Source organism: Pantherophis guttatus, chromosome 5 (assembly GCF_059756535.1).
Source record: "Pantherophis guttatus breed Tessera chromosome 5, ASM5975653v1, whole genome shotgun sequence".
Classification (NCBI taxonomy): Eukaryota; Metazoa; Chordata; class Lepidosauria; order Squamata; family Colubridae; genus Pantherophis; species Pantherophis guttatus.
In genome coordinates, this window is record NC_142067.1 from 25,788,714 (window position 1) to 25,812,924 (window position 24,211).

The 24,211-nt window shown below is 33.0% G+C and overlaps 1 protein-coding gene across 7 annotated transcripts in view; it reads left to right on the top strand.

Annotated features, from left to right (window-relative positions):
- Nucleotides 1-24,211, top strand: part of FRY (FRY microtubule binding protein) — a 179,952-nt gene that overhangs the window by 93,860 nt on the left and 61,881 nt on the right. For all 7 annotated transcript variants that reach the window (XM_060686269.2, XM_060686272.2, XM_060686267.2 and 4 more), the window contains 16 exons: nucleotides 1,538-1,639; nucleotides 4,543-4,646; nucleotides 4,999-5,107; nucleotides 5,579-5,665; nucleotides 6,597-6,768; nucleotides 8,349-8,481; nucleotides 9,105-9,212; nucleotides 11,754-12,009; nucleotides 13,463-13,645; nucleotides 16,632-16,718; nucleotides 17,634-17,893; nucleotides 18,531-18,720; nucleotides 20,822-20,946; nucleotides 21,841-21,898; nucleotides 22,928-23,019; nucleotides 23,258-23,430. In XM_060686269.2, coding sequence (XP_060542252.2) covers nucleotides 1,538-1,639; nucleotides 4,543-4,646; nucleotides 4,999-5,107; nucleotides 5,579-5,665; nucleotides 6,597-6,768; nucleotides 8,349-8,481; nucleotides 9,105-9,212; nucleotides 11,754-12,009; nucleotides 13,463-13,645; nucleotides 16,632-16,718; nucleotides 17,634-17,893; nucleotides 18,531-18,720; nucleotides 20,822-20,946; nucleotides 21,841-21,898; nucleotides 22,928-23,019; nucleotides 23,258-23,430 — 2,239 coding nt within the window. The remainder of the gene's footprint in view (nucleotides 1-1,537; nucleotides 1,640-4,542; nucleotides 4,647-4,998; nucleotides 5,108-5,578; nucleotides 5,666-6,596; nucleotides 6,769-8,348; nucleotides 8,482-9,104; nucleotides 9,213-11,753; nucleotides 12,010-13,462; nucleotides 13,646-16,631; nucleotides 16,719-17,633; nucleotides 17,894-18,530; nucleotides 18,721-20,821; nucleotides 20,947-21,840; nucleotides 21,899-22,927; nucleotides 23,020-23,257; nucleotides 23,431-24,211) is intronic.

A 24,211-nucleotide genomic window follows, 5' to 3' on the forward strand; every position in this document is an offset into this window, starting at 1 on the left:
CTTTTAAGTCTAACTGAGGTCATTTGGAAAGATTCAGATACATGGTTAACTCTTGAAATAAGATGTGGTTCTTTAACTAGATCATGTCCATTGGCTAGATCAATTGAAAGTGAATGAGGCTTTAAGAAAATCAAAAGTATTTTATAATATTTCAATTTACAGTTTAAGTTGAAAGTAGATGATTTAGTATAACAATTTGCATCAGAATCAGAGGAACACAAGATATTATAAGTACCATAAAGCACCAATCTTCCAGTGCTTTTCAGACAAAACAGAAATGTTTTATACTAAATTATTATTATGAGACACTAACCTAGGTATAACAAGGATAATTGCCCTCTATTATTAGGTGGTAGTGAAGACACTATCATCTGACCTCAACTAATTTTATTTTTGTTCTGTAATTTATATTTTAAAGTTTTTTTTATCAATGATTGTAATAACATTTGATTTGATTTTGATAATAATGATGAACGGTTGTGATTTAAATAGTTCGTTTAATGCTGAGAGTGTTAAAATCCTACTGAATGTAGTGGACATTCTCCAAAGTACATATAAATCATACTTTGTTTTTCTAGCTTTTAAGCAAAACAAAAGGGGGAAAGGGAAGAAAAAACCCATTAAACTGAAAGTGCAAGGTAGAACATTTGGAAGAGGACAAAAAGTTGGACAAAAAACTACCCAAATATGCATTTTGGATCATCTAGCGTTCCCTTTTGTACTTGACCTGTGAATTGTGGAATCTTTTATTTTTTATTACAATATTTTAATTGAAAATGAAACTTTAAGAATATTTTTAACTGAAAATAATATAGTTGAAGTGTTGCGGGAGAGTTAAGACATTTCTGTGACCTTATAAGGGACAAGCCATTTCTCTAGGCTATTTCCAGTAACAGAGCCAAATAAAATACAGTTCTAAGAAAAAACATTTATTTAGTGGCTCATTATTATATAAAATGGGATGAAAAAAATACCAATTGTTTGAAGAACTCAAACTGCTTTTTTGTCACTACCATGAATGCATTTGTTAATTTATCCATTAAAGACGAGGGCCACATTAGTCTATACAAATAGTCTATTCTGTGGGAATTCTATTAGCTTCATGACAGCAGATTCTTAACATTCAACAAATCTAACTGGTACAATAATTTACATCTTACTACAATTTGTCCTTGGAATGTTACATTATTCTCCACTCTATTGCTGCATAATGTTGGACCGCATCTCAAGTGTCCTGGATAGCGCTAGATAGAAGTATTTTATTATTTAATTGTAAACATATTCCTTCATTTATACTGAATGATCACAAAAAATCATAATAAATAAGCTTTTAAAAATTGTAAGAGTTAATTTTTTATTTTTAAAAAATCATTGTTTGAATTCTGAATTCTATAATCATTGTTTATATTGGCTGATGCATTTAATATAAACCAGGAGAGAAATGGAGCTCTAATGTTTACTGTGGATCTGTTGATAAATTAGATTTCTCCTTTGTTGTCATTAAAATAATCTTGTATTTCTTTTGTCTCTTATTTAGGCTTTGTATCCTCTGGTAACATGCCTGCTTTGTGTCAGTCAAAAACAGTTCTTTCTAAATAGATGGCATATTTTTCTCAACAACTGCCTGTCCAATCTCAAAGTTAGTACATCATATATATATATATATATATATATATATTGCTTTGTAGTTAGCTCTGGGTATGTGTGTCATGAATCTGCCAATACTACCTGTGCAATTTTATATTCTTAATTTAGAGACTTCCTTGCAAATCAATACATGGTTTTCCAAATCTCTACTAATTATAAAATACACATAGCATACTGACTCAGTCAGGATGCATTTATATGATATAGAGCCTCTGTCATAATTAAGTCTGTCATAATTAAGTACCTTTAAAATAAAATAGAACTAGTACTTGCAAGTATATTTGTAAATGTAATAAGATTACTCTTTTTAAAATAATAAAGTCCACATCTTACATTTAACAGGATGATGATGAAGAAGAATTGATTATAGCTGCCCTCTCTGGTAGACTGAATTGCTTAAAAATACAAATACTAAACAATAAAAACAGTTAGAAACAACTAACCTTCAGGCAGTCCAGACTAAAGATATGGCTATTAAAAAGAAAATATAATTATTTTCTTTAACATCTACTTAATATAGTTGTTAAGAATACTTAATATAATGGTTAAAAATAAATGAATGACAATCTTTGTACTTTGAAAGGTAAAAAAGGTAAGTGGGACCTACAAAAATATTGCAGCTCTATTAACTGAAATATGGCTTTTAATCATAAATAGAATTATGATTGGTGAGATAATTTAACAGCCAAGTTTATTCTCTTTTTATGTTTAGCTGGATAAAACAACATTGCTTAAAAACTGTCAGTTGCTTTACAATAAATAATAATTTTTTCCTATTTCTAAACCTTGCTACCAATTCTTTTGTCCTACTGCATAAATACTATCTGAATGTTGTTATTCATTGAATTATATTTAAAATTATTTACTGAAAAGTTGACTCATTTTGCTTAAATTCAATTTGAGCATTTCTGTGGTATTTCTGCAAAGGTTGATTGGTTACAAAGCTAAATAGTTGCATTGCTTTTAATTAGCAAAATGTAAAGGAAACTAACAGATCCTTAGCAGAACTTCTGTGGTGTCATAGAACATTTATTGAATCACAGAATTAAAGAACTGTTTAGGCCTCAGTTCTAATTCCTGCTCAATGCAGGAATCCAAATGAAAGCATCCCCAACAAATGGTTTTCTAATGTCTGATTAAATACATCCAATAAAGGAGAACCCAGGTTCAGGATAACTGGTTGAACATAACTACAATGACACCTTCTCTGAACTGGACTCCACATTCTCTCCTGCATCCATGAAAGAGCATTCTAGAGCATCCATAAAGAGCAAGAACATGTCTTGACCTGGTATTTCAACCAGTATTTTACAATTATATTACTTCTTCAACTTCTGAAAATTAAACATGCTCAGTTCTTTCATCTTTCATCATGCAACTTTGTTCCTTGTTGCCCTTTTCCAAACTTTTTCCTATTTCAAATGAGCTATCTGACCACACTTACGGTGAAGTCTGATTAATCTATCATAGTTACATATAATAGCAACATAATGTGATACAAAAAGGACACAAATCTTAATATATGATTCTCGTATGCATTTTACTAAATCATATGGTTCACTGAAATGCATTTGTCTGAGTTCATACAATACATAAACACCTTGGTTTACAAATAACAATTACTAGGTAACATTGACTTTTATGTAAAAGTCATATACCAGTTATATGCTTGAGATATGAAATATTCACATCTTGCCATTTTTTTAAAAAAATATCTGTCTTCAAGTCAGTTTGCTCAGCTGGCTTTAAAAGAACACTCCAAATGAAAATGTTGTGTTTGTGTAGCAGATTATTTAGCTTCCAGCACACTTAAGAATTACAGTAGATGCTTGACTTCAATGACAAAACAAAGCTGAAGACATATCTATCTATTCAAAGCTTAAAAGTTATCGCCAGTAAGAATATTTCTGATTCCAAAGGCTGAGAAGTCTTCTGCACTTTTAAGATACTGTATATAGACAAGACATGTCTTACCCATTGCTACAGTGAAAAAATAGTGTTCTTTCTCAAATCTGTTGAATTCAAGCATATATATTTCAAGTTAGAAGCACCATAATTTTAAATATCTTAAATGTTTGCTCTCTATTTCACTCTCTCAGATCACCATGCATTACTTTTATCAAATCTAATTGATACTAAAGAAACACATGTATTTTTTATTGTTTATGTTATATTGCTATCTTTCCCTCTGTGTAGGGGAATGATAATAGCATTATTTTACTTATCATCCAAATTTTAGCAGTTCTCCAGGTTTACCATTTATAGGATGCAGCCTTACAATTTGTCAGCATTCATAATATTACTTTCTTTTCATTGTGTTTCTCCTTGTACTCAAACATTTACAGCATTAGCTTCAGTTTCAGTTTTCAAAATTTAATTACCATATGTTTTATAATATATAATACATATATTATAATTTCTTCATTCTATACCATACATTTTGATCCTTTAATTCATTATCTTCACCTTTTCTTTCTGGCATGTATATTCCTCATCTGCACTCCACAAAATTACTTCATTCAGATCTGTTACATACTTCTCGTTTTTCTCAATTCCACAAAAATGCAGCATGCTGTATCTAATTCTCGCTCTCTCTAATATCATTACTTAGCTCAGATTGTTCATGCCATGAGAACATAGCCCAAATACTTTGGCTCTCATATCATTCTTGGCATAAAGTCTACTATGTATTTTTCCCCCTTTTCTTGCAGGATCCCAAACAAGGCCATAATCCATATTTTGTAGATTTGTCAGTTTTAATAGTTCTCATAGGTCCATTACAAATAAAATACCCTTTTTCAGGTTCCATGAATAAAAATGTATGTGCCTTAAGATTTAGCCGTTATATGAAATATAAATCAAGGTTACAGTATTTACAATATTTTATTTTTTTAGAACAAAGATCCAAAAATGGCTCGAGTTGCACTGGAATCTCTCTACAGACTGCTATGGGTTTATATGATTAGAATTAAATGTGAAAGCAATACAACTACCCAAAGGTATTGTTATATATTCATATTTCAATGTAATTTTTCTCATGCAGTGAGCAAATCACTAAAGCTACCTTCAGAATAATTCAAGAGTATAATTAGTGCCATATAATGCAAAGGAAGAGATAAAATATCTTAGTTACATTTTGATAAATATCCTGGGCATATTTGTGGGTTATAGTTTACATTCTGGAATTATCCTTTTATTTAACTGCATTTGCTGTGCTGTCAGTATTACAGTATGTTCCTGACACAGGGAATTTCTTCTTGTCTCTATTTTCAAAAGTTTGATTCAGGTAGCATAAAGCTATATTGCAAGAAATGAACTTGTCACAATGTTTTGTTTTTTTTAATTTTACAGTCGGCTTATAACAATCATCACAACCCTTTTTCCAAAAGGTTCCCGAGGTGTGGTACCCCGAGACATGCCTCTGAACATTTTTGTGAAAATTATACAGTTTATTGCACAGGTTTGAAAAACTTTTATGCTTTTTAAGCGATGGAATGTTTTATTTTTAAGTTTTACATTATGTTTCCTCTACTTTGCATGTCTGAGTTTTGCTTCTTTAGTTATAACGTGCTTAAATAGTCAGTTTCAGCTTTCAGTTGGATGGATTATAGAAAAGTCTCACATTGAAAACTACACTAAATTCTGGTAATGGATTGAATACGTCTCAATTATATCATCTCATATCTATCAGGATATGATATTTAAATTCTACATAGGATACATTACAATTAGGCCTTCTGCTTTACAATTTCCTAGATAAGCAGTAATCTCCATTCATTGTTTATGTAGAAAGTCTTGTTATAAATATGGTCTTGTTAAAATAAGTTGGAATTCTATGTTGATTTAAAACTCTGATCATTCCACTCAGATTTGCACTAGAGATGCAACAAATGTTATCATATCTTCATGTGCAATATATATTTTGCTACAGGAACGTTTGGATTTTGCAATGAAAGAAATCATATTTGATTTCCTTTGCGTTGGAAAGCCAGCAAAAGCATTTAGTCTAAATCCAGAGGTAAGGTATCATTATTATTATTATTTTTTTAGATTTAAAAAAGTATAATATGATTTTAAGAGAAAAGCAAAGAAAGTGGGTCAGTGTTATCTAGTGCTCTTTGTTTTGGCATAAGAGATCAACTCTCATCTGTATCGTTCATCAAGTCTTTAATTGCTCTTTAACACTACCTAAGCACATGTTTTTACAGTGCTCTACATACATGGAACAATTCCACGTAGTTTGTAGAAATTTTTGAAATTTATATGGCTCCCTATTATAAAGAGATAATTTTGGATGGCTATTGGTGGATATACCAATAAAAACAGTTTAAATACAATAAAAAGCAGATATAATAAATAACAAAAAACAAAAGCTGAGGAATTTCACACATTATTCTTAATCACAGACTTGCCTACTTGTGCTATCACCTCAATCCTAACACCTGAGGGAACAGCTGGGTTTTTGCAACCTTCCAGAAAACAAACAGGATTCGGGCTATCCAGATCTCCATGAGAGACTGTTCCATTGGGTACACATTTCAGTAGAGAAGGCTTGTTTTCTCGATTATGTCGTGTTGAGAAAACTAGAGAAAAAGCAACAGTTTGGCCTGTTTGCTAATTGTAGCACATTTTTAAATATTTTACAAATATTCTGTATCTGTTATACTTCTAGTTTCTTGAGTAATTAGTTAACCTACAATTACTGACTTGACACCCCACTATTTCACACAACCATTTCCATGTTACTGTATTCTTATCAGTCCTCTTTAATTCTCACTGGAATCTAAATTCACACGTGGAACGTGTTCTTTGGAATCTTTTGGAGATACTGCATTGATCTCCAGCTATTTTCAGTGTAATCTCTTCAGGTCAGGTGAGAGTAAAAAATGCATCACTGCTAACCACATAATTGTTATTTTGCTTTCATCATCCATCCATTAAATTTGCAGAGAATGAATATTGGTCTGAGAGCTTTCTTGGTTATTGCGGATAGCTTGCAGCAAAAAGATGGAGAGCCTCCAATGCCCGTTACTGGAGCCGTACTGCCTTCAGGAAACACGCTACGAGTGAAGAAAACATACTTGAGCAAAACTCTCACAGAGGAGGAAGCTAAAATGATAGGCAAGTATCAGACATGTCTTCTGCCTGTTCACAAATGTGTATGACAGCTTGACCCAAATTTTACCCACATTGCCAGCCCTGAGACTTCATTTCACTGTTGAACTGAGTATACCCAAATGCTTCTTTTGGAGAATGCAGCTTGAGGGAAGTTGAATCACAGTTTGGTTGCCTGGGGATAATTTCTAGTTGCCAGTAGCAACCAAAAATTATGCAAATATATAGTGACATAATGTATAACCCATTTATTATGGTGTAATGTTTATTTATTTATGTATTAAATTGTAGCAGAATTTAACTCTGGCAGAATAGGACTAGTAATTATTAATCTATATAATCAAAATAGGAATCACATGGAAAAACTGTTCATAATGTAATATTCACATGATTAATATTGAGTTATAACTACTGGGAAAAAATAAAGCAGTATTCTAAAGGAAAGATTTGTTAATGGCCATTTGTTAAACTAGTTGTAGTGTCAGTCCTTTGCTTGTATATGTCTTGAATGTAAATACAGGAAAAGGATAGTTGTAAATCCATTATCTTATTACAGCATGCTGATAGAAATTCCAGAGTTTTAAGGATATAGGCATTATTAAAGAGATGATCCTGCACCAGCCCATAAGTTTGATTCAATACTGCTGTTAGAAATGTTTCCCTATTTAGAGCTAATTGACCAATTGAACAAGTCCTATGCTTACTCGTATAATACAAAGCAAAGCAATGTTTCTCTAAGAATCTTATATGATTCTATTCAGAGTTTTATAAAAAAGAGCTTAGGGTATACAGCTGTTTGTTCTAAATTTAAACATCTGCCTTTGTATCACTATGTGTTTAGCTTATAAATTAATGGCATTGATTCTATCCTAAACACCATAGTTTGGGAAAATCCTGGGGACACCTGAAATTTTTCTACCAGAAATCTTGGATTCAGCTGGTCCAATGCAATTCAGCATTTTCTGGGACTTATTCTTATCTCAAAATAATTTTATCAGGAAATTCATGAAGTAGATTTAAGTAAACAAAATCATACTCCCAGTACCTGGAATATTCAGTGACTTAAAAAAAAAAAAGTTTTACTCTCACTTTCTAGTTTGCCTAAGAATCACATAAGGAGTCTATTGCTTTAGCAATAGTGTTGTACCTTATGATTCTTGATGAGCGTATCTTTTCTTTTATGTACATTGCGAGCATACAGACCAAGACAAATTCCTTGTGTGGCCAATCACACTTGGCCAATAAAAAATTATATTCTATTCCATTCTTTAGCACCCTCATTTTATGATCCTTCCTAGCTCTGATCTCCATTAATATAATGTCATCAGATACTAAAGTTATAATCTGCATGTAAGTTCCTTTTCTGCATTTCACTTATCTGTGAGGGAACAGGTTTTTTTTAATTTATATTTTCTTCATTTGGTTCATTAATATTCAAGTCCAAAGTAAATTGTGAAGTAGAACATCTTTATTACAGATCAAAATAATCAATTGTCAATGATAACACCTAAAATGCACATGTTCACATTTTTTCCTGAAATTTTAGATATACATTTTAAGGGTTCTTCAATTATATGTTTTTCTAGGCATGTCAATGTATTATTCTCAAGTAAGAAAAGCTGTAGACAACATACTGCGGCATCTTGATAAAGAAGTTGGGCGGTGCATGATGCTCACAAATATACAAATGTTAAACAAAGAACCTGAAGATATGATCACGTAAGTCTTAAAATGATAATTGATATTGAACTGAATTTATTTAATTCTTTTTTTAAAAAAAAGCAAAACCTTATCTTTATAGGTAGACTTCTGGGAATTGTGGTCCACACATCTTCAAGCTGCCAAGGTTGAGAAACATTGACAATAAATTCCAGAATTGTAGTTAATCATAGCCTTTCTTTATAATCCTTTAAAAACAGTAGTGGAGTTAGCATCTCCTTTGTGATTCTGCAAAATTACTTTTTTTCATCATAGCTCTGATTTTGCACAAGATCTTACTTGAGTTTTGAGACAAATTTGATTTTAGCAATAGAATAGTACCACAATGCTTTTGCTAGACTGGATTGATTTATAAATAATTACTGCCATGTTTGGGGAGAATGATTAATAAGATAAATGTTTATCATTTTACTATTGTTTATGTCAGGGTGTCAAACTGGCAGCCCGTGGGCTGGATGTGTCATGCGCAGGCTATGCCCACCTCAGCTCCACAAAGGGGAATAACATAATGAAACTTCACGTGATGGCAATGTGACGCCACAAGTTTGATACTCGTGATTATATATATTTCTTTCCTCTGTCTGGTATTAAAAAGTGATTAATCAATTTCATATTCTTTTCAGAGGCGAAAGAAAACCAAAAATTGACCTTTTCAGGACTTGTGTTGCTGCTATTCCACGACTCCTTCCTGATGGGATGTCTAAATTAGAGCTAATTGACTTGCTATCAAGGTAAATTGTGTACATATTAAAGAATTTTTAGAATTAAAAATGACATTGCTGATCAATTTGTGAAGCCATAATAGGATTCTGTAGCTTCTTGGAAGGAGCATTGAAACATGTTTTGGATGCATGTAGGAACTGCTGGCAATTCCATAAATCACTTTTTTTTTGTATCTCACTGTAACTGTTGAAGCCAACCATGGCTTCCTGAGAAAAGATACAGCTGTTCTAAGGGATTATGAAGAGTGAGCAATCAGCTTAGGCTTCTGTGTGAAAATAACAAAACACATACAAAAAAATTGTCTTCCATTTTTTTAAATTTATCTTTACTGATTAACAAATCTCACATTCAAGCATAATGTTTCTAATGTTATGTTAGAAGCATAACAATAATCAGTTTAAATCTGAGATTTTAATATTACTCAATGTACGTGGCTTGCGGTAGCCAACCAAATTACTGCTAAATTTAAAATATAGAATTGAACCCATCAAGCAGACTTCAAGCATCTACCCACTTAAATTTGCCAGTTTAAGGTTCAGATCACCCTCATATCTACCTGTATCACCATTCCCTGTATTTCTTGTTTGTCTGGGGCTTGGAAAGTAATAATTGCAAATAATGTCAACAAACTAGCAGGCCCCAGGATTGATGGTGGGTTGATTTGCCTTCGTTTTGCAGGTTAGCTGAAATGCATACCTATTTATTGCTATTATTGTATACGCTTTGAATAACTTCAGTGTGTGGGTTTTTAAAACATTGTTAGATTAAGATGTTTGCTTAAGAATAAACTGTGTTCATGTCAAACATTGTGATGTTGACCTCCTAATATCCTTCTTCATATTTCAAAAATCAGCATTTTATAGTGCTAGTCACAGTTAAATATTAAACACACTATGTATAGTATCTGCACCTTTTGAAATTCCTCAGAAAGGAATTCATACATATATAACACTCAGAATGACAAAATGGGTGTCATGATACGAGTGCCACCCTAGGCGTTCTTGCATGTGATTCAAGTACAAAAATGGATGTCAGTATGTATGTGCCATAATTTGCCACTCCTTTGTATTCAAACAGCTGAAGAAAATTCTAAGGCATGTGTCAAATGTCAAATCAGTTACTCCAGTTCATTCCAAATTCTCATTGTGATATTACATTACACAACTACAGGACAAGAAACAAACACTATTATTTTTTAAGATAGTCTTGCTGGAATAAACTTGAATTATGAACCAGATAACAAATATTATCATTATTGTTTATATACACACTACCAACCATTGCTATTCTGAGTTTCTCTTTCTAACTCATTTAGTTTGAATAAAATAAAACTAGTATGCAAATTCAGTTTTTTTATTAGTCTTCTTCCAGTATCTGTCTTCACGTGCATCTTCTCCCAGAATTGGGGAGCTCTGGTTTGTTTCTATTTCATAAGTGTCAAATGTATTGCAGTTGTATCTCTGTATTCAGACATTCGGTGACAGTTTTGATGTATGACATTATAAAAAGAGTACTAGGAATGAGCTGGTAGAGTCAGTATCCAATTTCATTTCAATTAAATTAAATTACCAGAGGAAAGAATAGTGAATACTCTAAAATAAACTGCATATTGTTATATAAAGTTTTATAAAGTTAGTAAGGCATTTTTAAACAAATGAAGGACATTATCCTTGTTATGTTTGGAGCTAGAAGCAAAATATTTCCTGGTTTTTCAATCTATAGTATTGTAATCTCCTAATGCAGAGCAGGTCATTTAGTACTTTCCAGATATCCTGAATTTTAACTCTTACTAACTCTGATCATCAGAATGGCCAAAAAACAAGGAACTGTATGAATTAGAGTAGAAATCATATGTCAGGCATCATTTTGTCTATATTTAAAAGTTGAAACAAGTATTAAAAATACCACTTTGCACGTTGGTCTACTATTTTTTTCATACCAGAGATTAGGGGAGAAAATTATAGTTTAGATAGTTTAGATATCTCTTGAAAATTAAAGTTTCAAAATTAATCAGAACTCAGATGTAATAAACTGTAAGAAATTGAGCAAATATTAATACTTTTAAAATTAGTTTTGAATGGTAGCTTTCTTGAAAGCCTGCTTGTTATGAAGATGAATTGGTATTTATCTATATAGATAGCTTGGTAATTTTGTTGAAATCAGAATATTAAGAATGTTGTTTGTGTCTTGAGCTTTACTGCTTTATTTTGAAAATAAAAATATCTATCATCTATCTTAACTAAACTTGAATTAAAACAAGATTAAATTTATGATACTATTTGCATTGCATTTTACTTCAAAATTAAATACTTTATGATAAGTTATTTCAAGAAAAGTTTAACATATAAACTTACTCAAATCTCCTCAGAAACAAATTGCATTATATGTTGTTATTAGAGATACTAAACTATGTTGACTGAGAATAAATTTATAACAATAATGGTTTGTAGATCTAAATGAGTAGCTATTACAAAGAAACTGGAATTATTTTTGCTATAGAAATTGCCCATAATTTTCATTTCACTTTTTTTTCCTTTTTTTTTTCATAGGCTTTCTATACATATGGATGATGAACTTCGGCACATTTCTCAAAATTCTCTTCAGGGACTACTAGTTGATTTTGTCGATTGGAGAGAGGATGTTCTTTTTGGTTTCACAAATTTTTTGTTGCGTGAAGTGAATGATGTGCATAATAGCCTCCTGGACACATCGTTAAAATTATTGTTACAGTTGCTAACACAATGGAAGCTTACAATACACACTTCTGGGAAGACCAGTGAACAGACAAAAGTCAGATCTTCAGAGGTAAGATTCTAAAAGCAAAGATAACACTGCCTTCTTAACATGTTCCTTCACTTTATGGAATTGGAGTACCCATTCTAAATTTGGCAGACCTGTTTTTTCAGCAAGTGTAGTAGCCTCCTACATCCATACTTTCTAGGGAGCAAATCCACAAAAAATTCATGTAGAATTCCAACCTCCCTGAAAATTAGGTCTACAAATTTCATCACCATATAAAAAGGACAGGAAAGGTGCTTGAAGCAGCCAGTTTGTGACTGAGCTAAGATATGCTCAAGTCCTAGTAACAGCTAAAGAAAACAGAAAAATACTCAATATCATATATATCTAACATGGGAGGAAATACCTAATCCACACATATTTTATTACTGTACTATGATACACACACGAAGAACTACATCATATTTATATTTAATAATTATATATTTTAATATAATTAAATATAATTGAGGAACCTGATGTTTCCCAGGCATTGTTCATCATAGTTAACTACAAAGGCCTTTATTGTGTATCAGTAGAACAAGAAAGGGCCTACAATGAAAGAAGAGCATTTTCTTGGAATTTCTATGTGTTTAAATAATGTTACCACAAATAAGCTTAAGAGTGGGAAAAACAGAAAAATGTTTTATAAAAAGATTATAAAGAAATGTTTTATAAATAGATTATAAACTAGTACCCTGAAAGGACCTTGTTTTCTTCCAGTTAATTCCTTCTGCAGTTATATATATTTGTTCCAACCCTGCTTTGTTCAACCAACAGAGAACGGTAACAAGACTAGGTGTTTTCAGAGGAGGTTTCTTACTGAGTCTTTGCATTTCTTATTGTTTGGATTTTGCTTTTCAGATCTGTCCCACTGTGATAGGTTATGCTACATATCCTGAAATTGTTTTAATTGGATAGCATCTCCATAAAAGTATAATTATTTTGCAGAAGAAGAATTAGCCAGTTTAGATGAAATGCATGATTTGGCCATTTATGTAATGCAAAATTATATTAAATTTTCAAAATTATGGATGATGAGATTTGAATATTTGTTTCCCATGCTTATAGACCTGCTTTAAAAATGTCTGGCATGGAAATTGAGCTTCTCTTTTTGTCCTAATTGTAATTTTAAGTAGTAGTAGGAAGCAAATATCAATTTTTTTTGTTGTAAAAATCCAATTATGGCTGAAATCAAATGTCAGACAGTTAATGTTACATATACATACTGTGCACCACAGGGTAATCAAATCAAAATCTTTATTACAGCCATAGACCAGCATAACACAGGGTAATGCTTTGAAGAATAAGAATGAAAAGTAGTTATTATTTCAGTGAACAGCAAAACATACAAGTCAATGCCTTTTTGTTTCTATTTCAAATTTTACAGTTCAAATTATATATTTTTCTATATTAGAACAGTCTAAAGACTAAAACTTGAAATATACTTGGGTGAGTTAATAAATGCTTTATATTGCAGCTGATAGCAAATGGATCCAGTCAAAGGACCCAAACTGAGCGAAGTTCTTATTCAAATGTACTGCATGCTGTTGAAGGTTTTGCACTGGTATTACTCTGCAGTTTCCAAGTTGCCACACGTAAATTGGCAGTTTTGATTCTCAGAGAGGTCCGTGCTTTATTTCATGCACTAGGACAAGCAGAGGTATGGCTTTCTTGACTGTATCATGACTTTGATTTTCCCCAACAATGAAATTTCGCTTTATCAGTTTGGACTGAGGTTTAGTGCAAGTTTACTTAAAAATTAATCCCTACCAAGATCAATAACCAATACATTTTGCTTTTAGGTTCCTCTAGTTTTCATCACTGTTGTGGATGTGAGAGTTAGTGAGTGCCAAATCAGCTATGACAGCAAAAGATATGTGATTTATATTTAGAGTTCTAAAAATATAAACTCTGGCTATAGAAAGTTCAGATTAGGACCACATGGCAGAGGCAATAAGGTTAGTTATTTCTATATGCATTACATTTCTGATCAAGATTAATTTCTTAAAAGCTGCTATTTAACCCCAGCAGTGAAAATGTGCAGGTATCATATGGATATCAATTCTATGGGGTATCTGATATTGCATTTTAAGTTAGTTTAATTTTACTCATTTAATTTATGGTTAAAGATGAAAACATATTGAATCAGAGAACAGTAAACCTATTATAAACACCAAGAAATTTCCCAAACTGCTTACATTAAAGTATTGAGGTTTCCAAAATGAGTGCCTGATAATAAGAATAATAGCAATAAATATTACAAATTTTCCAGAAATATCTATCAGTTAAGAGTAGCTTCTTGCAGCTTCTGAGCTACAAGAAAATGAGTTAGGACAGGGGTGTCAAAGTCGATTTCATTGAGGGCAACATCAGGGTTGTGTTTGACCTTGGGGGGGCTGGGGTGTGTGTGGCCAGGGTGGGCGTGGCCAGCTTGATTCCACTTGTGTCGGGCGGCACCTGTGGTGACCCAAGCACTCTACCAGCGAAAACAGGCTCGCAAGCTCCGTTTTCAGCTGGAGTGTGCAGCCCTTTGCCAGTGAAAATGGAGCTCAGGAAGGGCCGTGCACGGCAATATACAAGAGGGGCTGTTTTTGTTTCTTTCTATAAATTGGAGCAGAATTTGTTTTTGCAGAGATGTTATTAAAGCTACCTTTGAACAGTGAAAATACCAAAACTATACTGCAGGCTTTGAAATAGATTTTATTCCCTACATGAGAAGGCCTTTTTCAATCTTAATAAGGGACTACACAAGTTTAAGGTGATTTGCTCACTCTTAAAATCATCTTTCCTGCTTCTCATTGTCTATTTTACCCAGCTAATATTTTTTTCAGGCCTAGAAAAAATAGTGTAATATTGATTATTGAACCGAGTTGGTTTTGGGAAGGAGCATTGCTATTAAGACATATTAAGACCAAGTCACCAACTGCCCCTTCCTGATATGAGATGTTGTAAAAATATTTCTTCATACATTGCAGTTAATATTTTTATAAGGTATGACATCAGGAAAAACCAGGTGGCAGTGTGGTCTTAATACAGTAAAGCAGTGTTTCTCAACCTTTGCAATTTAAAATACTGAGAGTTCCATCTCTGCTAACTAAGGAATCGTAAGAGTTGAACTCAACCTATTCTAAAGGTTGAGAAAGTTGAGAAAGGTTCTAAAGTTGAGAAACATTGGAATAAAGGTTATTAAAACCTATTTGTCAACTATAAGATCATGGACATTGAATTCCTAGTTTGTAACCCTACATTACAAGAGCGATGGTGGCGCAGTGCTTAGAATGCAGTACTGCAGGCTACTTCTGCTGACTGCTGGTTGCCTGCAATTTGACAGTTCGAATCATACCAGGCTCAAGGTTGATTCATCCTTCCATCCTTCCAAGGTCGGTAAAATGAGGACCCAAATTGTTGGGGGCAATATGCTGACTCTGTAAATTACTTAGAGTGGGATGTAAAGCACTGTGTAGCGGTATATAAATCTAAGTGCTATTGCTATTACTGTATTTTTCGGAGTATAAGATGCACCTTTCCCCCCCCCCAAAAGAGGCTGAAAATTTGGGTGCATCTTATACTCTGTAGCTTTTTCAAAGCTTTTTTCAGCCCTAACGAGGCGCTAACAAGGCGCTACCTAGTGAAGCGATCTTCCCAGCTTTGCCTGCTTTTCTCATTGCTGCTTCCTCTCAGCTGTGCCTTAGAAGCTGGTTTTTATCCCCAAGCGGGATAAAAAACTAGCAAGCTAATGTGCTGAAGCTGACCAGATTAAGGACGCTAGCAGATGAATACCTAGTAGGCAGATATTTTTTTTTCCTATTTTCCTCTCCAAAAACTAAGCTGTGTCTTATACTCTGCTGCGTCTTATACTCCGAAAAATACGGTAATTGTTAAAGAAGGCTCAAAATATTCTAGCTTCATGCCATTGGGATGTCTTAGCAAAAAGTAATCTACTTTTTCAGACCATTAGATTATATTGACTTCAATCACATAGAATTTGGTAAACACAGAATGTCACATTGCTATGATTATGGTATTAATTGGTGCCACATTTATATAACTGTTGAAACATATAAAAGGGAGTATTTTAACAGATTTGATTAAGACGTCATCAAATACACGACATTTAGTATGTAATTACTGGGTATGGTATCTCTTTTATTTTTATCACTTGCAGAAACATGAATAAAATTCAACAAACAAGGTAGGGCAGTTTATTTCTTTTCTTCCCAGCATTACTGGAATAGCTGGAATTCATAAGGAAAAGCTTCAGTTTCTGTCAAAAGAATGTTTTCTTAAATATTCTAGCTACTGATAATGTAATTCCAAATGCTCTGGGAAAGTAGAGATAAACTTCACTACCACATTCTTTCTAGAGAATACATGCATAAGTGTAAATATGTGCTTGCTAAAACTGTCAATAAAGTGATAGTGTTTTGCCCTAAAATAAGTGTTTACTTACTTTTGATAAATTTGATAATTCTTATTAATATAACTTGAGTCACTTTTTTCTGTAAGAGATTACGATTATTCATCTTTTACCTTACAAAATGCTCTCCCCATCAGAGGGGTGGGAGGGAGTGTGTGTGGGGGAGAGAGAGAGAGAGAGAGATCATTTCCAGACATGCAATTAATTATTGCTACTTTCATGTGTACAGGATGATGATAGACCTATGATTGATGTTATGGACCAGCTAAGTTCTTCTATTCTAGAAAGTTTTATTCATGTGGCTGTTTCTGACTCAGTAAGTAATTTCTCATCATTAACAATATATACATGCCAAATAAACATTGTAGCCTGCAATTATTGTTTTATAGATTTTTCCATTTTTAGCAGAAAATCAAAATTCTAATAGCAATTTTAACTACAGGTTGTCCTTGATTTACAATCAGTTGCACCCCCACCTCTGCAATCACTGATCACATTTTGAGCTCTTGGCATCTGGCTTGCAATTATGACCAGTTGCTTTGGCTCTTAGTCACATGACTATGATGGGACTTTTTGCTGTACTTTCTGGCAAAAAAAAAACCCATTGGACATGTTTAACAGCACTTAACAGCAAAGATGATTTGCTATGACCATTAAAAAATTTATAAAATCAAGTCTAGTCATACGGTTCCTTGATTTATGACCAAAATTTATGACCAAAATTCCAGGCTCCATTGTGGTTGTAAGTCAAGAATTATTTGTGTCAATCCATCCAGAGATTTCCATAGAACCAGGTTCAGCTCCATTATCTACTAGGTCTATCCTGCTAATTTAATGCACTTCATCTTCCATAAGAACAGACTGTCTGCTTATTGGATTAATATAAATGCACAGAGCTTGAGTAAGTTAACCAAATAAATGAACTAAGAAACCAATTCCTCAAGTGGATTTTGATGAAGACAAACTGTTCTGTATCTGAATGCTGAAGAAACAACTGCAATAAACAGAACATTTGGTTATTTAAAATAAGAGATATGTAAATAAATCAGGAACGGAATGCTGAATCAGCAAAATGTAATGTCAGTTGTATATATGTTAGAGAATCCATCCCAGTAGAGAAGAGCCTTGTCATCAGACATGAGGCCTGGATATCTAGCAGAGCTTTGTACCAAAGAAAATATGAAAAGTAGATGATTTTCTGAGATATCGTTCTTTTCATTTCTTTTCACAGACAACGTTGCCACTAACACATAATGTGGATTTGCAATGGCTGGTAGAATGGAATGCAGTACTTGTTAATAGCCATTATGATGTAAAAAGCCCTTCCCATGTCTGGATATTTGCACAGTCAGTCAAAGATCCTTGGGTTCTCTGTCTTTTCAGTTTTCTTAGGCAAGAGAACTTACCGAAGCATTGTCCTACAGCTCTTAGCTATGCTTGGCCTTATGCATTTACAAGGCTACAGCTAGTGATGCCTTTGGTTGATCCAAAGTAAGTTCTGTTAACGTTACCTATTAATATTACCTGTTTTCAAGCTTACGTTTATTTATTTTTGAACCACCTCAGAGAGGTTACTTTGTTAGATATGTTTGATTACTTTTTAATGAATAAATCTAACTGTTCAAGAATATATGAGAATTATATATTTGTAAACAATAATTATATTTTAAGGCTTCTGCGTGGTCTATTTAAAGTATTTCAGCTGGACTTCAAGCACTTTTTTAAAAAATATTTATTTTATCTATCTATTAGGTACATTGGAAAGTATCTTTTATAGATCAGGTCTATATGAAATGCTAAGTCAAGTTATTTGTTTTGTGTTATGCTTAGTGTGATATCACTCATTCAGTAAAGTGTGGCTCAATGATATAAGGCTAGTTACTGAGTTAGACCATCGCTTTATCTTGTTTACTATTAACCTGCTGTTACTCTCTAAGATTTTAGAATGAAATATCTAGTTTGCTGTTGATTCAATTTCTTAACTGAATTTCATTTTATAACTGGGTTGAACTCAAAGTCTTAATTTCTTTCTCTTTTTCCTCATCATATTGGTATTGTAAAAACTATAGAACAAAATTATATTTAATATTTGAATTTGAAAAATGTTTATTTTAAACCATATTTGTAGTAGTCCTGTGAATGCAAAGAAAACAAGTACACCCAGCACTGGGGATCATTATGTAACTTTGTGGAGAAACTATCTGATTCTCTGCTTTGGAGTAGCTAAACCCAGCATTATGAGTCCTGGACATCTGCGTGTTTCTACACCAGAGATCATGGCTACTACGCCTGATGGTACCATTAGTTATGATAATAAGGTAATTACATATTTCAGCAGAAGAATTTATAAAGTGACTAAAATGTTTATAGTTATTATACAGATATGTTTATAGTTATTATACAGGTTTGCACAATGTCCCGAAACTGTTCGTATATATAATATGCTGTTTCCTGTAGATTTTAAAGAGGTGTTGCAGTATATGCACAAAGCAAATTTGTAACTACTAATCTGTTGTTAGGATATAATTTTGGAAAAGAGGAATTGAAGAAGATATCTTGCCACTTGGAGTTAGCAATATTGGCCTCAGCAGGACATACTGTAGTTTTACTTTTATTTTATTAAATTTAGAAAGCCACCCATCTCCCAAAGGATGTCTGGACAAGATCACTCATTAGAGTATATTTAAAAATATATTTGTGGCTCAATAAACAGCCTAACCCCATGTTTAGGAGCAAAGTTGGATTTTCAAAAATTTGGGGAATCCTTGTAGGATGGGAATCAAAAGTCACTTCTGTCATCCAGTTTTGATCATTTTTTTCTTCAAACCAAATAGCCCCAAATTATGTTTTTTTTACACTATGGAAGTATGGGTATCATAAAATGTATATTGATTGGTCTTTAGCTCATTATTAATGGATAAGATTCAAGTAACCATGTTAGTATTTCCTTTTTGAGTGATAATTCTTTTGCTACTACCTTCATGGTATGAGCAAAAACTGCCATAAAATTTTAAAATATTATTAGTTTTGTGTTGTAGCTAGAAGCTCACTATTCCAATAGCATTACCAACTATATTGTACCAATATGGACACATTTTTCATTCTGGTAGCACATTCACAAATATAAATGTAGAGGGTTTCTCATGTTTATTTCTATTGTTTCTGCACTAAAATGTTTGGGCAGTGCTATGCTATGGGAAGAAAGATTGTAACAGATCTGAATGGACTCCTCCAGAAAAGTTAACCTATCTTCTGCAGTCTCACAATTGTCCCCCAGCAGTAAGGCACTGTTAATACTACAATCCTTTTTAAGCACCTTCAAATGTTTTTGCCCAGAGTCTCATTATTTCCTTGGCCAATTTATTGTTTTTATCTAGTTAGTTTTGGTATTCTGTTTTAGTCCATTGTTACCAGCTCAAGATTGGGGCAAGGTATAAAAGTTGGAAAACAAAGAATGAATGATCTGGTCTTTCCCTCTGGTTTGACCTAGTGCTTTGTAAGCCATTCTGTTGGCAGGAGAGAAGTATGAAAATATAATTCCATTTGCTTTTAGGATTATATTTTCCGCCAATTACATTTTTGTCTCTGAAATGCACCAGGCTCAGATGCTTGACCTTTGGGTAAAAGGCAAGCTTTCTTTTCAGAATTAGCAATGAGGTCAAGTGAAAGATAATGAAAGAGATAAATCTCTTGATAATCATTTCTGAAACAATGATTGGGGTTTTGGAATGTCTCTATTGTTATATTGGGGTAAAGAACTTTAAATGTCCCCAGCTGTGCAGGCCTTTCTGTTAGATGTTCTTGTTTTGCCACCAACTCACACAATGTTTATTCTCCCCTTCTTCAGCAGATAATAAAGAATGTTGTGGCAGGGTGGGTACTCAGGAATGTATTTTCTGTATTGGGAATTTTTAAACAGAGCTATAATTAAGAGATTAAAGCAAAAGCATTCAGTAGTCTTGAAGAAAATAAAATTGAATCCTCTATCTTCAGGGTAAATGTCCAAACTCCATAGATCAGATGTGAGATAAGTTACCAAAATCTAATTTTCAACTGAGAATGACCCTATTCCAAAACAATATATTACCAAACTCGACATACCATTCAGAAATGTCTTTCCAATCTCATTCTTGCAAAGATGCGGTGATATTAAACAGGAGTAAATCAGATCGTGTATGTTAAAGAGAAAAGTACATGTTACAGTTCTGCTGCTGAACTACCTTTAAACATTGCTTTAATAAACATGCCATTTATATTGCTTATTTTATTTTCTTGGCTATTTTGAACATAATCCTCCCTTGCAAAATGTGCGTTTTAAAAATTAATTAGCAACAGTTATAACTATGCATACTTTGTTAGCCATAATTTTTTATATTTTTAATGACCATACCCATTAAAATTATTTTCGTTTTATTTTAGGTTATAGGAACTCCATCTGTTGGTGTGTTATTAAAACAGCTAGTGCCTTTGATGAGACTTGAAAGCATAGAAATAACTGAATCACTTGTACTAGGCTTTGGAAGAACTAATGCTCTTGTTTTCAGGTATTGCACTAAATTTGTTTTAGTATTAAATGTAATAAAATGTACTATTATTGGAATACTGAATTAAATAGAAAACTGTAAACATCTTGATCATAAATTTTGAAACATTAATGCAGAAGGCATTTTATTTATTAAATAATCTATAATATGCAGAACACTAAAAAGTAAAATTGTTATATTGCATGGTAATTATAATACTTATGGTTGAGAGTTCAAGTGGTAGATGTTTCTCTCTTAGGGCGCAAAGAAAAAATATGTGCTGTGAACTCCATGTAGGCATCAGGAAGGGCATCTGACCAATAAACGCTCAGCTCCACCCAGTCGCCCCAAATCTACCCTGAATTAAGGGACTACAAAATTGTAAAAAGAAAAAAAATATCTAATTAATATTTCCATTATTTTTTTCTTTCTTTTCTGCACTCTTTTTCTTTTTAGTTTCTGTTATTCTTTACCTTAGTTGCAACTGTAAACTTTAATAAAACTTTAATAAATTTACTATTAAAAAAGAAGCCTAGGTCACAGTCTCAGATTCCTCAATGACATTGTTTAACTGGAATTTGTTGGGCTCATCTATTAGATAAGTTTCACATTTTACCACCTATAGTTGCTCTTCTAGGAGATCTTTATATAAATTCCACCCTCCATCTAAAGCAGAGTATTCCTGTTTTTAAGAACTTAATCATTTTGATGTGCCTTCAATATATATACACCATCACAAGGTTATTGAGCTGTTTTTTGTGGAAACATTCAAGAATTCACTGTCTCTTTTCACAATACACCCAAAAAATAAACATACGTTTGGAGAAGGCGCATATACTCTCATACATATTACAACTGCAGTCCTACTTAATTTATAAAGAACTTTATTTGAAAAATATTTTGTTTTTAATTTAGGGAATTAGTGGAAGAACTTCACCCTCTAATGAAGGAAGCATTAGAGAGAAGACCAGAGGTTGGTAATAAAGTTAAACTGTAAATATTTAACAGATGGTAAATTGGATTGAAATTAATTAATAAATCTATTTTGGACAAAAATATTAAATTAATTGATTTTTTTATAAAATTTCCTTTGTAAGATATCTGAAAATCGTGTGAGTAGTAATCAATAAAAAAATAGAATACTTGCAACATAAAGCATTTTAATTTGTCACAATGAAAGATGCTACAAAGAAAAAAGAAATATGAAAAATATTATTGATTTGAAAGTTGGAAGTTGGTAGTGATCAGACAGTGTTGGAAGATCTGTTGTCTCTTAGGGAGTTTTCAATTATTTGACAACAAAAATTATGTGTGAAGATATGCAGTGGTTTGGAATGCCCTCATTTCTCTTCTCCTGTCCCTTTATATCTCTTCCTTAAAACTATACAAACCAACTCTTTATAGGGTTTTAGCTATAGCACTGTGTGTGGCAACCTAGAAGTCAGAAAGGGAAGGCAAAAACAAGGATACTGAAAAAGCAGGCAAACCTTGGCAGATACAGTGGGGTAGAAGTAACCACAGTGAGCAGCAGCTGCTGTGGGATACCTGAGAAAACATTGACTAGGCCTTTGGAATGGCTTAGCTGTTGGCAAATAGTTCACATGCTGGCATCTAAAAACAACTCAAAGGCCTATCACAGCCTATTGAAAGGCATCCGTAGCCTCCTAGGAGCAACCACTTAGGTCATTAACAGTTTCTACATTAGTGCTTTCTCTGCTGGACCATAACTGATGCTTGATTTCCTCTTGTGTAAACCTACACAGATTTGTTTAATAGCCAGCAAGATGGTTTTTATAGGAGCCCCCCGCCTCGCCTCCCAAATTGGTGTGCCACTGTCAGTTCTCTGGAGAACCATCTTCAGTGTTAAAAAGTTCAGACTATTTGAAAATTGCTGGATAGCTTTAAAACCAATTCTGAACTCCTACTTGGCAAGGTTTTATTTTTAAGACCAACATGCAGAGAGTAGATATAACTAATATTGCCCTATTTTTCTGCAATACAGAATAAGAAACGTCGTGAGCGCAGAGATCTCTTACGATTACAGCTGTTGAGAATTTTTGAATTACTTGCTGATGCTGGTGTGATAAGTGATAGGTAGGATATACTGTTTTTCAAATAGAAGAAAACCCTGTGATGATGCCAATTACTTGTCTGATCACAGTCATTTCTTGAATCTCTGTTAAAATAGCTTTTTCTCTGTAGTTGCTATATAGTTTCCTTTTTAATTCTTGATGACAGTTTTGACTGTTATACTGTAAAATCTAGTCTATCATGCACACTTGTGGTTTCCTCTGGATGATTCCTTAATCCATACTGTTTTCCTTTGTTACAGTACAAATGGTGCCTTGGAACGAGATACCCTAGCACTGGGAGCCTTGTTCTTAGAATACGTTGACCTAACTCGCATGTTGTTGGAGGCTGAAAATGATAAAGAAGTTGAGATTCTCAAGGACATGAGAGCCCATTTTAGTGCAATGCTTGCTAACTTGATTCAATGTGTGCCAGGTATGGTAATGCAATAATTATATCAAGTACAGAATCATTAAGATAAAAAAAGAGATTAGTGGTTGACAAATCATGATAAGGATTGCTGGGTAAAGAAGTAAATGTTTCATATGCAGGTAGTCCTCGATTTACGACCACAATTGAGTCTAAACCTTCTGTTGTTAAGTGAGACAGCTGGTAAGTGTATTTTGCCCCATGTTATGACCTTTTTGGCCATAGTTGTTGAGTGAATCATGCACTTGTTAAGTTAGTAACACAGTTGCTAAGTGAATATGGCTTCCCTATTGACTTTGCTTGTCAGAAGGTCACAAAAGATGATCACATGACCCCAGGATGCTGCAGCTGTCATTAATACAAGTCAGTTGCCAAGGATCTGAATTTTGATCATGTGACCATGGTGATGCTGCAATGGTTGTAATTTGAAAATGGTCATAATAAAAGTCAGATTTTTCAGCACCATTTTAATTTTGAACGGTCACTAAATGAACTGTTGTAAGACGAGGACTACCTGTAGTTGGTGGGGAGAGAGGAAAGAAGACACTAAATAGAAGTATAATTTATATAATTTTAATCATGCAATTTCTAGAGTTGTAATCATATAAGAAATTATGGTAAAAGTAATAGCTTTCAAATTGTTTATCGCACAAATTCCATGAATGATGTCTGATGTAAGAAATGTTATATTGAGTTCCTTATTTATCCTTTATTTAACAGTATAGTTTGTGAGTTGGTCACTGTGTAATTATCACTGTCAGCATTTTGCTCATTTCATTTCTATTTG